The 12,366-nt window shown below is 39.0% G+C and overlaps 2 protein-coding genes across 2 annotated transcripts; both read right to left on the bottom strand.

Annotated features, from left to right (window-relative positions):
- Positions 1-5,040: 5,040 nt before the first annotated feature.
- LOC115577210 (uncharacterized) lies at positions 5,041-6,800 on the bottom strand. Its single transcript, XM_030410162.1, has 5 exons — positions 6,645-6,800; positions 6,134-6,445; positions 5,839-5,959; positions 5,538-5,574; positions 5,041-5,452 (listed from the first exon to the last, which is right to left on the bottom strand). The coding sequence occupies exons 1-5, from the start codon at positions 6,715-6,717 to the stop codon at positions 5,306-5,308; spliced, it is 690 nt and encodes a 229-aa protein (XP_030266022.1). The 5' UTR covers positions 6,718-6,800; the 3' UTR covers positions 5,041-5,305.
- A 3,553-nt stretch (positions 6,801-10,353) lies between these two features.
- Positions 10,354-12,351, bottom strand: LOC115577214 (uncharacterized). The gene is made up of 5 exons (XM_030410167.1): positions 12,083-12,351; positions 11,565-11,876; positions 11,142-11,271; positions 10,998-11,055; positions 10,354-10,905 (listed from the first exon to the last, which is right to left on the bottom strand). The coding sequence occupies exons 1-5, from the start codon at positions 12,255-12,257 to the stop codon at positions 10,729-10,731; spliced, it is 852 nt and encodes a 283-aa protein (XP_030266027.1). The 5' UTR covers positions 12,258-12,351; the 3' UTR covers positions 10,354-10,728.
- Positions 12,352-12,366: the final 15 nt, after the last annotated feature.

Genomic DNA, 12,366 nt, shown 5'->3' with positions numbered 1-12,366 from the left:
ATCTATCTATCTATCTATCTATCTATCTATCTATCTATCCATCCATCCATCCATCCATCCATCCATCCATACATCCATACATCCATTCATCCATCCACAGAGGCTACGAGGAACTTTAAGTCTTTGTTGATTCTAGCGACCCCATTGGAAAAGGCGGTACGACACCAGTGTTTACTGTCGTTAAGATCTTTGCTAGTGTAAGTTTGTTTTGATTGCGACGTTAATCATCAGAGGAACATTCACAACATTTTTTCTTTGTAGCTTAAAACTTCCTTGTAGTCGCTTTAAAGTCCGTGTAAAGCAGCAATACATTTGTGTTATGAGTTTGTCTCACCACAGAAACATGTGTCATTGACCACTTAGCCAAATTTGAAAGATTAAAAAAATTGCCAAGTATATAAAATTAGGTCTCAAAATCATGGAAAAACAAGCACTTCTCTCTGCTGTGAAACGCTGGGGGCGTGTCAGTTAGAGGCGCTGAAACCACGGCCACGCATGGGAGGGAAGCCTCCTCCGTGTACTGAACAAGGACGTAACCTACAGTAACAGTGGAAGCTAGCAGCATCATCGGACTGACCCAGCCGGACCTGTCTGAACCATCAGAGCCAGAAACTGACTCTGAGTCAGACACTGATAGTGCTCAGCCTCCTTCCTCACAGTCCATGTTTTAAATCATGTCATGATTAAATGCAATAACATTTGCTAACATTACATGGGTATGACATGATGCACGATGTTAAATCAATTTCAGGATTTGCACCTTCAGCAAAATGCATTTAATTGCCCAAATGTGCAATATTTATAACATACATAAGCACACACTTACACTCTCTGGGAGGGCACGTAATGCCGGTGGCCGCAATGGTGGCACCTGCTGTCGGCGGGACGGGAGGATACAAGCCGGTGGCGGGCACATAATGCCGGTGTTGCAGCTAGAATTTGCTTTACACAGACTTTAACCATTGGCATGACAGTCATATCTTTGTCTTCAGCAGGATGGGTGAAGCTCCTGGGGAACCTCACTTCAGACTCAAGATGCCATGCTGACTAATGTTTACTGACTAAAAACACGACTGAGATTTATCAGGAAACTCTGACTCAATCTTCAGGAATTGTATCAATTGTTCCTGTTTTTGTCAAATCAGAAACAGGAAAAAAAACAAATGATTTTTGTTGATGCACACAGTGACAATGGACAATTGTCAAATGATTGTGTGACAGCACAGTGCAACAGTATACAGTAGGAGATGCGTCACATGCGAACAAAGCCCTAAAACTTGAACTCTGAAGTTAAACTCTTAAATACCTCTTCACGATTGTTGTGCCACTTAAAGTAATCTTTCTCAAGCATCTCTTATGTAACCTGTTTACAAAACACCAGGGAGGGGAAGTCACTGTGTAATTCCTCTTAGGAGTGCAGGAAAGAACCTGACTGTTCTGTGTAAAAGAAAGCTACTTTACACATTTTCAATTATTCAGTGGCCTCAGAAACCAGGTGAGATGTTAAAAGACTGCACAAAGATGGTAGGACAACATAAACAGATTGACGATGCTATAGAATAATTTTGAAAAAGCACATTTTTATAGTACTTGTTACGTGAACATGTCATTTTCATTTTCAGTCTTACATTTACCTATAAATGTATGCATCATTAAGATTGCACACCTCTTAAGAGGGAAGGGTTGGTCCAAGGGTTGATTACACGTATACACGCACGTAGGTGTGTCACAGTTGATGATGATTCGTAGAGTAAATCATAGACTACAGCTCAGTATTTTGCAAGGGCCATCATGCTTCCTTGATATTGGCAACTCGTCTGCAGTTTTCATATTCTGGAAATTTAAAAGTATCCTTTTCAGGCTATTTGTTACATGTGGGAAGTACCTGTGCAGCCTGGCAGCTGACACCTGTAATCTCATACCAGAATGCGACGCTGTAAGCTCAGCTAGTGGCTTTTGGGCTGGGCAACAGTATCGTGTCAACATTAAACCACAGATGCATGAACTAGATTAAAACCAGGCTGCGGTTTGGGTCACAAGGGCCACTTCTCTGATTTTCAAACCCTATCTGCATGCACCAGCTGAAGGCAGTCACGGCCTGCCAAGTCATCTGCACAAACAACGTTGGTTATCTTAGTTTAAAGTTTAATAGTCATGTGAACACGCTGTAAAGACTGCAGCCAGCTCGTTCACTCTGAACCTGCATGAGAGGTAATAACTCTCCAAACCACAAGGTGACGTAAAAGTCCTCAAAAAAGGGGAAACAGGGAGACTCCAGACTGCGAATCAACAAACCATTATCATAAATCAGGTTGTTTTTTATACCACTCTCACTAATATAGCCACGTCCGTTGGAGAATAAGTCTGATATAAAAGCTGGAAATTGTGATGAAGTTATGGACACTGGCGCGTAAATACTTTTCCATCCATCTCCAATCGAGCAGCACTCGACCATCTCTCAGTCAGAGTTTGAAAGACTGAACGAAGTAGAAGATATTTTCAAAAATGACAACTGCAAATCTGTCACTGGCCTCCGTCCTGCTCTCTGCACATTTCTTTTTTTTCTGACGCACTCATGCGACAAAGCTCAAAGTTGATACCTACTATGTTATCTGCTCTGACACGCCTACTGTGGCTCGCCTTACTGGTTTGATCGGTATCTATACTTAGGAAGTCCACCGTACCTCTTTGTCTAATTCTGACTCATTTTATCACTCATGTACCTTGTCTTACTGAAGAAGTGATTTCAATATGACATTGTGTTCAAGTCCCGTAAGTGTACTGGGTATTTAAGGTGCGCTGCTACCAATAACCTGTCCAGCATCCCAGAGATAATTTATCCCCTTAACATTCTTATATACCGTTTGTGTAAGTGGTGTGAAATCAGATGTGAAAACCAAAGCTTTCAGAATCATGTAGTGGTGTAAAAAGGACAAGATTTCCCCCTGAAATATAGTGTAGTTGAGGTATAAAGTACGCTCAAAACTGCACATCATCATCTCGACAGTATGAAGTGAAAAACGAAAAAAGGAGAAGTAATTTTGCTGATTTAATCCATGATGATGAAATCAAGCTGCTGCGTGTGCCGGACAACATGTGCACTTAACCAAAAAGACGAATTTTTACAGTCTATGTCATTCAGAGACAAAAAAATCGAAATAAAAGTTTCTAACAGTACTGTAGGAGGTATATGTTATTATTATTATTTTTTTCATTGTTCATTGTTTTATCTTTGTCCCATTTTAAATGAGTGCTCGTTACATTGTTTTCACTTTGTATCACTGGAGCTCTTGCGGTCATCTCGATCCAATGAGAATTTAATTGAAAGTGGGGGAAAACGCCGACCCAGTCACATGCTGGTGCTGACTAATTTCCCTTAAATCTGCCTGAAAAGGGAATCTGTTCGCTTGACCCTTAATGAATCTACTGCAGAGGGGCCTGCCCCGGAACTAAGATAAGCATAATCAGCAGCCTAAAGAAGTCTGACAAGCGAGGTAACTCAACTGTAAACATTTGACACTTGCTTTAGGGTGTGAGGAGGGAAAACAGTGCTCACCAGAGACAAACAAAAATGTTAGAAAACTATACATGAACTTAGTCTTAAGAACATTTCCGACAGTGCGCTTTTGTTTGAGCATTAAAAAGAAGAATTAAAGAATACCATTTATAACCTGTGTTCCCTAAATCTCAACTCAAACTAAATTGGGGTTACATGGGTTGTGATTTCCCCTCATACAGTGCCAAAAAATTACTCAGCAATAGTTATGGATCTGAGTAAAAGAAAAAAAAGGAAATCTCTGCAGAATACAAAAATCGCAGTCATGGTCGAGCAGTCTGACGCAGGCACCATGTGTCCACCAGGTAGACTAAGCAGCGTGGGAGCGCCTCCCTGTTGCACAGTGATCGCAAAGGTCATGCTTGAGATCAAGACTGATCCCAGGTCTGTTGTTTACAGGCTCCAGGTGCGTGACCTAGTCGTACTTCCTCTTAAACAGAAGGGAGTGTTCGCAGGGGAACGCCAGAGAAAACAACAACAATGTTGTAATGTATGTCTTGAGTGAAAATGAAAGAAAATCTTCCTCATTCGTAGTTACAAAATAAATCAGAGGCACACAGTGACGGCACAGTTAAGCTAAGGATTCATCTATGTATCTAGATTTCAGTCATTTGGCCACAATCCAAGACCAGCATTCATATAAAAACCACGTTCATACATCAGAACAGTGTTATTTAAATGAGATATGGTAACGATCATGAGGTGACAATGTGTAGTTGACCATTAGAGCGTGCACTCATTCTAAATGGTTACTTCAATGTGTTCCTTTGAGGACAACGATGTAAACATCTTGGCCAGAGAAGACGGTTTGAAACAGGAGTAAAATAATCCATCTATGTCAAACTGGAACGACCGACTAAGAACAGAGGAGGTGTTCTCTTCCCAGACAGCTGAACTACCATTCACACCTGAGCTCACCTGGCCATAGCAACCCACATGAAGACCGGTTTGACCAACGACCCACGAGTGACCCTAACAACTATGTAAGGACACTCCCACACAGCGACTCCCCTCCAGTTATTCAGAACTGAAGAAGCCTCTTGGTTGAGAGGTGCAACTCCGTCAAGAAACCTAAACAAGTCCAGTTGTCTACGAAACAGCACTTGGTACTTATGTGGACGCTTGACATGATTTCTTGAAATACATATAAATCAGCTATATTGAGATGTTCATACAAAGATTTTACCCATATAGATTTGCATATCAAATTTGAGGGGTTAAACAATTCTTGTAATAGACATATATGGATACAACTGAAAACAAAGTTATTATTGTGAACACACGCTTACAATATTCAGACCTACAGTATATTCATTTGATAAATCAAAAATAGCCATATAACAACTGGGTGACAAAACCTTAATACAAAAATTGCATTATGTTGTTATTCTGACTGTAATGTTTATATTGAGAATCTGACTTAGATTTTAAAAACAGGTTATTTTAGATGTTCCCAGTAGAATCCTCATAAAAACACAAACAAATAACTTTTCTCTAACTGTTTATTTGTCACTGGATTATTCAATTCTGATCATCATTACAACACAATATAATAAAAATGTTTTGCTCTTACTGAGCTCAGCTTTAAACATTTAACCTGCACAACACAGCAGTGCTCTGGAGTCAACAACAGTCTCCTGCAGGTGGAATTACAGAAGTCGTCACAAAGCAAAATACTACCATCTGGTGGAGGACAGGCCGCAATACCAACACATGCATCAGATGGGAACAGAAACTGTAACTGGAGCTCTACAACACTTTCCCTGCATGTGTGTCGTCTCTGGTCAGCATGTTTGAATTGTTGGTGTCACTGTTACAGACGTTGAGTCTGACAGTGGAGTAGAGCCCGCTCTCTCTCTGGATGAAGGTGCCGTACGGTTCGATGTCCTGTGGCTCCTGCAGAGAGACACGTATCTTAAAAAGGATTCAAGTAAAATGAATCGCATGAATGAAGAATATGTAACATTATCTTGTACATTACCGAGTGTGGACGACTGCTCAGTGTTTCTGGTTTTCTTCTGTGAAACAACAATGTGTTAGTAATCAGTCTTGGTGGTTCTTCAGTGTGCGTCTTGTAGCTTATTTTTACAGATGAGACAGGAAATGAAAGATGTCGGTCACTGCTTCATATGAAACTAGGTCAAGATCTCACTAGATATGGCTGCAGTGCATTGTACTCTGGTTTAAACTGTGACAAATGTGTTACAGGTGATATTGCTAAAATTATGTAATTGATTGAAAGCTGTTTTGAAGATTATAACATTATAACAGTCGTATCTCACCCATGAAGTATCCGTCTGTAGATGAGTCCAAGAATAGCTACAGTTGTGATCATGAAGACAGTTACGGCAACGTAAGCACTTGGAAATGGCATTTGTGTCGAATTGTCGGCAACTGCATCCTCTGAAACATCAGAAACAAAAATCCATGTCACAAACACCCATAATGCTTTACTGGGATCTGAAACTCAAATTTAAGGAAGCAGACTCTTGTTGGACACAGCCATCGTACTGCTGTGTTAACGATGCAGTGCCAACACAGTGGAATATAGGAGGGTAATACTTAAAGTGTGTTTACCTTCAACAGTGACATTCCGATTCAGAATGATTGTTCCATCAGGTGTTGAACACTCACAGGTGTAGTTCCCACTATCCACTGGTGTTAAACCATCCAGCTGGAGAAACACAGTCTGATTCTCCTGGATAAGTTTGAATCCTGAGTCACATTGATGCTCAAAGTCCTTTCCATGTTGATACAGCAGACGACACTCTGCTGACCCGTTTCTCTCTGTTCTGATCTTACACACTATAAGTGTGATGATACTTTGTGTTGAATTGGTGCATATTTCAGTGACGACTGGTCCACTCCCAATGGTTTTCACAAGACTCACTGCAATCAATCACAATCACAAATCAACATGAATTAGTCCGAGTCTGATCTACTGATGTATTCTTGCATCTTGTGAATACTGAATCACATCTTTGAATGGTATAAAATTACAGAAATTGGTTTTTTTAACTCTTTAAAACCAAAGACAGAATAAAAACGTGCCAACATGTTACATATTGAAAACAAGTATGTACGTTACCTTTACTGTCTTTAATGCCAAAACACAGAGTTAGTGGCAGAAGCAGTAAAAAGCAGAGTTTCCATTTCGCCATACTGGTCAAGAAGCATTTGCTGCTGCTGCTGGTGCTGGTGAACAAGATTATGTCATGAAGTCACACAGACCCTGTTGTTCTCTGACTATTAACCTCAAACTCTCATATGTATAAGCTGGTTTGAACTCCTCTGTAAAGGAAGTGCTGCTGCAGCTTCCGCTTTCATATTAAGAGACTCAAAAAGGTAAAGACAGAAAGCAAAAGAAATTCAGGCCGTGAATATTAACGGGACCTCAGTGACGTTATAGTAACTGTATAGTGTCTAAATACACCCTAATAATGTCTTGTATGGTGACATTTAAGACACAATTGTGTATATAATAACATGTAATATGTGTGATAAGAGTCAAACTTAACTTACTGTGCTAAAACTGACATCTTGCTTTTGTGGTCATCACATATCTAGAGGCCGCAGCTTGAGCTGTAAATAAAAACCTGCATGGTCTTTGCAGCTTGTTGCAATTTATGTTATTTAACACAGCACTGTTACAACTTGACACAACTGTCAATGCACACCTCACTTGACAAGAGTGGATTAACAATAATAAAACAAAGAAACAAACTGCAGCACGGTTCAAAAAGTTTATTGCAACAGAATTGGTTTTGTACAAATATTACAAGCTTTGGCGTATGTATTCTTCAATTAACAGAAATATTTACTGCATTTTATCTTTGAATGCCAATAATAAGTCATTTATAATGAACATCACACAAGAAATTTAAATTGATCCTACAATAGGTGTGCCCTTTAGAAACAGTCAAACAGCAGCTGTCAGATACGCCCGGCTCTCACAACCTCCCATCTCCACGAAACATGTTACATATTGTTTTTCAAAATTGTTCTGCCTATTCCCGCCCTCCTGTGCTGTGATTGGTTAGTGTTTGTTGCCTCGATGTTCTTGTGACTTGACACTAGCGGTGACACACGTCAGTCTTTTTTTTCAACATTGAAATACTGTTCTGTGTAAGACGTATTAAAAACACCACAATTCTTGCCAATTATAGCATCTACTCTGTAGCCTGTTCTCCTGCTGAGTGACGTACTGAGGGGATTTTCTTCCCCTCTGTTTTATAGGACCGATAAGACAGTTATTGAGCCCCTCAGGATATTAAAATTATCTTCTTGTGTACATAAAAAGTAATAAAAATTGCATTGTTTTGGATTTCTCACGAACTGAAGGCCAACTATAATCAGTAAGCTATTGTCTCAGTGAGTCACAAACATCCACATGTTACAGTCATTTTATTTTGATTATTTGGTTGAAATGTTTTCATAATCTGTGCAACTTATATCAGACTCTCCTCCGTCCATGTCCTGGTTATCTAAGTGGACAGTCGGTTTATTCCAGGCTGAATATGATATAGATTGGTAGAGATCACTTGCTGGATGCTGGAAATTTGTGTAGTCGTCTTCATCCTACAGAGAAAAAATCTTGATGCATCATGTCTTTGAATTGAACTCAATTATGTTGAACAATGGTTGAAAACATGTTCGCCATGTAAAGATGTAGACTGCATGTCTCCACACAGTTCAAACAAGAGGATCACTGAGGCTGGACTAAACATTACAATAGAAAGGAAATGTATTTTAGAACATAGAACAAGATAAGATCACCAGCTACAGACTCAAAATATAAATGTGTATTTATGTATATTAGACAATGAACATGAAACTGCCTACTTTAAAGTTAGAGGAAATAAAAATACTCACCGAAGAGCTGGAAGACTCAGGTTGAGATTGTCCAGGTGTGGCTGACCTTGAAGAATTTCTTTAAATAAGAAGAGATATCAGAGTTAGAACAGCATCAAGTACAAGCAGAAACATTATAATAGGTTTAATTATGTTTAAATTTTGATAATAACTTTCATTAAAAAGAGCAAAACAGTGCAATGCCGGAATCTACAGAGTGAAATATACTGTAAATGCACCACATTAACATTGAAAAAATAAATTATAAGGAAAATCTGCCATTTCAGTGAAAATATGAGTTTCTCACCTGTTTATCCTGAAGACAAATCCCAGAATAACTCCAGTTATAATGAGTCCAATAGAGACACCAATCCAAACCCATGGAATTGGCATTTGTGTGGAACCGCTGGTGTCTGCAGCCTCTAAAACATTAATATAATTCTGGTAGAAATCTGGTTTTTAGTCTATTTGTGAAGAAAACAGTCTACTGTCATAGTAACATGCAATACTGTACTGCCTGAATATGCAAATCAAATGTAAAAAAAATCATCTACGAGACAAAAACACTTTTTAATCAATGACTCTTTAAAAGACTGTAAAGTACACGTAATAACACAATGCAGTTGTAGCATGGCAGAAAATAATCACCTTACTCATCAGCCAAAGTAAAAATACATAAAAAGTGTGTTTACCCTCCACAGTGACATTCAGATGCAGAACAATTTTTCCTTCAGGTGTTGAACACTCACAGCTGTAGTTCCCACTATCTACTGGTGTTAAACTGGTCAGCTGGAGAAACACAGTCTGATTCTCCTGGATAAGTTTGAATCTGGAGTCACATTGATGCTCAAAGTCCTTTAGATGTTGATACAGCAGACGACACTCTGTTGACATGTTTCTCTCTGTTCTGATCCTACACACTATGAGTGTGATGATACTTTGTGTTGAATTGGTGCATATTTCAGTGACGACTGGTTCACTCCCAATGGTTTTCACAAGACTCACTGCAATCAATCACAATCAAAAATCAACATGAATTAGTCCGAGTCTGATCTACTGATGTATTCTTGCATTTTGTGAATACTGAATCACATCTTTGAATGGCATAAAATTACAGAAATTGTTTTTTTTAACTCTTTAAAACCAAAGACAGAATAAAAACGTGCCAACATGTTACATATTGAAAACTAGCTTATCTACGTTACCTTCAATGTCTTTAATACCAAAACACAGAGTTAGTGGCAGAAGCAGTGAAAAGCAGAGTTTCCATTTCGCCATACTGGTCAAGAAGCACCTGCTGCTGCTGCTGGTGAACAAGATCATGTCATGAAGTCACACAGACCCTGTTGTTCTCTGACTATTAACCTCAAACTCTCATTTGTACAAGCTGGTTTGAACTCTGTAAAGGAAGTGCTGCTGCAGCTTCCGCTTTCATATTAAGAGACTCAAAAAGGTAAAACAGTAAGCAAAAAAACATTCAGGCTGTGAATATTAACGGGACCTCCGTGACTTTATAGTAACTGTATAGTGTCTAAATACACCCTAATAATGTCTTGTATGGTGACATTTAAGACACAATTGTAATGTTTGTGCACAAGAAAAATTCATACCCACGTTATATGTGTTTATAATATGATGCCAGGTCATCAAACATCACTAAAGTTTGAGCTACATCCACCAAACGTCCAACCAATAATTATTAGTGTACATTGCTCACAATATCAATATAACATCACGTACTGGGCTGAAGTTGACATCTTGCTTTTGTGGTCATCACATATCTAGAGGCTGCAGCTTGAGCTGTACATAAAAAGCTGCATAGTCTTTGCAGCTTGTTGCAATTTATGTTATTCACACAGCACTGTTACAACTTGACACAACAGTCAATGCACAACTCAGTTAACACGAGTGGATTAACAATAATAAAACAAAGAAACAAACTGCAGCATGGTTCAAATAGTTTATTGCAACAGCAGTGTGCAAATATTACAAGCTTTGGGAAATGTATCCTCAGGTTATCATTAATAAGTCATTTAAAATGAACATCACACAAGAATTCAAAATTGGTCCTATAATAGACGTGCCCTTTTAAAATAGTCAAATGTTCTGCCTATTCCCGCCCTCCTGTGCTGTGATTGGTTAGTGTTTGTTGCCTCGATGTTCTTTTGACTTGATACTAGCGGTGACACACGTCAGTGTTTTTTTCAACATTGAAATACTGTTCTGTGTGAGACGTATTCAAAACACCACCATTCTTGCCAGATATATCCTCTACTCAGTAGCTTGTTCTCCTGCTGAGTGACGGACATGTTACAGTCATTTTATTTTGATTCTTTGGTTGAAATATTTTCATAATCTGTGCAGCCTATATCAGACTCTCCTCCCTCCATGTCCTGGTTATCCAAGTGGACAGTCGGTTTGTTGCAGTCGGAATATGACATAGATTGGTAGAGATCACCTGCTGGATGCTGGAGACTTGTGTAGGGGTCGTCTTCATCCTATGGAGAAAAAATCTTGATGCATGATATCTTTAAATTGGACTCAATAAAGGTGAACAATGTTTGAAACACTGTTGCCATAAAATACTCACCAAACAGCTGGAAGACTCACATTGAGATTGTCCAGGTGTGGCTGACCTTAAAGAGTCTCTTTAAATGTGAAGAGATATCAGAGTTAGAGGAGCATCAAGTACGAGCAGAAACATTAATGTAGGATTTGAATAATAACTTTTTACAGTTTCTCATCTGTTACTTTTTTCCTGAGGACAAATCCCAGAATACCTCCAGTTATAATGAGGACAATAGTGACACCGATCCAAACCCATGGAATTGGCATTTGTGTGGAACTGCTGGTGTCTGCAGCCTCTGAAACATTGTAAAGAGATCTTAGTCAGAAACATCTGGTACAAATCTGGTATTTGCTCTATTTGTGAAGAAAACTGACAGTAACATGATATACTGCTCTATGGAATCTGCAAATCAGAGTAAAAGAAAATGTAAATCTAAGAGACAAATAATAATGATAATGAATGACTCTTTAAAGGACTGCAGAATACAGTTGTAGCATGATAATCACCTAACGCATTGCCAAAGCATAAGTAAAAAGTGACCAAAAGTGGAATATAACTATGAAGAAAAATTAGTAAAAATGTGTTTACCTTCCACAGTGACCTTCAGGTGCTGAAAAGATGTTCCATCAGGTGTTGAACACTCACAGCTGTAGTTCCCACTATCTACTGGTGTTAAACCATCCAGCTGGAGAAATACAGTCTGATTCTCCAGGATAAGTTTGAATCTGGAGTCACATTGATGCTCAAAGTCCTTTCCATACTGATACAGCAGACGACACACTTCTGGCCTGTTTCTCTCCGTTCTGATCTTACACACTATGAGTGTGATGATACTTTGCGTTGAATTGGTGCATATTTCAGTGACGTCTGGTTCACTCCCAATGGTTTTCACATGACTCACTGCAATCAATCACAATACCATAAAGTTTGAGTTGGTGATTGCTGAGTTTTTGTATTTTTGGAACATTAAATCACATTTTTAATTCCACTACACTGACGGTAAGAAAAAACTAGACAATCATTCTTCTAAACCAAAGACAAATAGATTCGAGAAAAATTACTTGCATACATTTGACATTATATGAAAACTAGTTTCTCTACGTTACCTTCACTGTCTGTAATGCCAAAACACACAGTTAGTGGCAGAAGATGTAAAACGCACAGTTTCCATTTCGCCATGATGGTCAAGAAGCATCTGCTGCTGCTGCTGCTGCTGCTGGTGTACAACACATTGTAATGACGACAGCTCACACAGACCCAGTTGTTCTGTTTTCTCACCATTAACCTCAAACTCTCACAGAGATACGAGCTGGTTTGAACTCCTCCGTAGAGGAAGTGCAACTGCGGCTTCTGTTTATTTATATTAAGAGACTCAAAAAGGTCAGACAGT

Source organism: Sparus aurata, chromosome 24 (genome assembly GCF_900880675.1).
Source record: "Sparus aurata chromosome 24, fSpaAur1.1, whole genome shotgun sequence".
Taxonomy (NCBI): Eukaryota; Metazoa; Chordata; class Actinopteri; order Spariformes; family Sparidae; genus Sparus; species Sparus aurata.
Note: the sequence above shows the minus strand (reverse complement) of the source record. Positions and strands in the feature narration are given on the sequence as shown.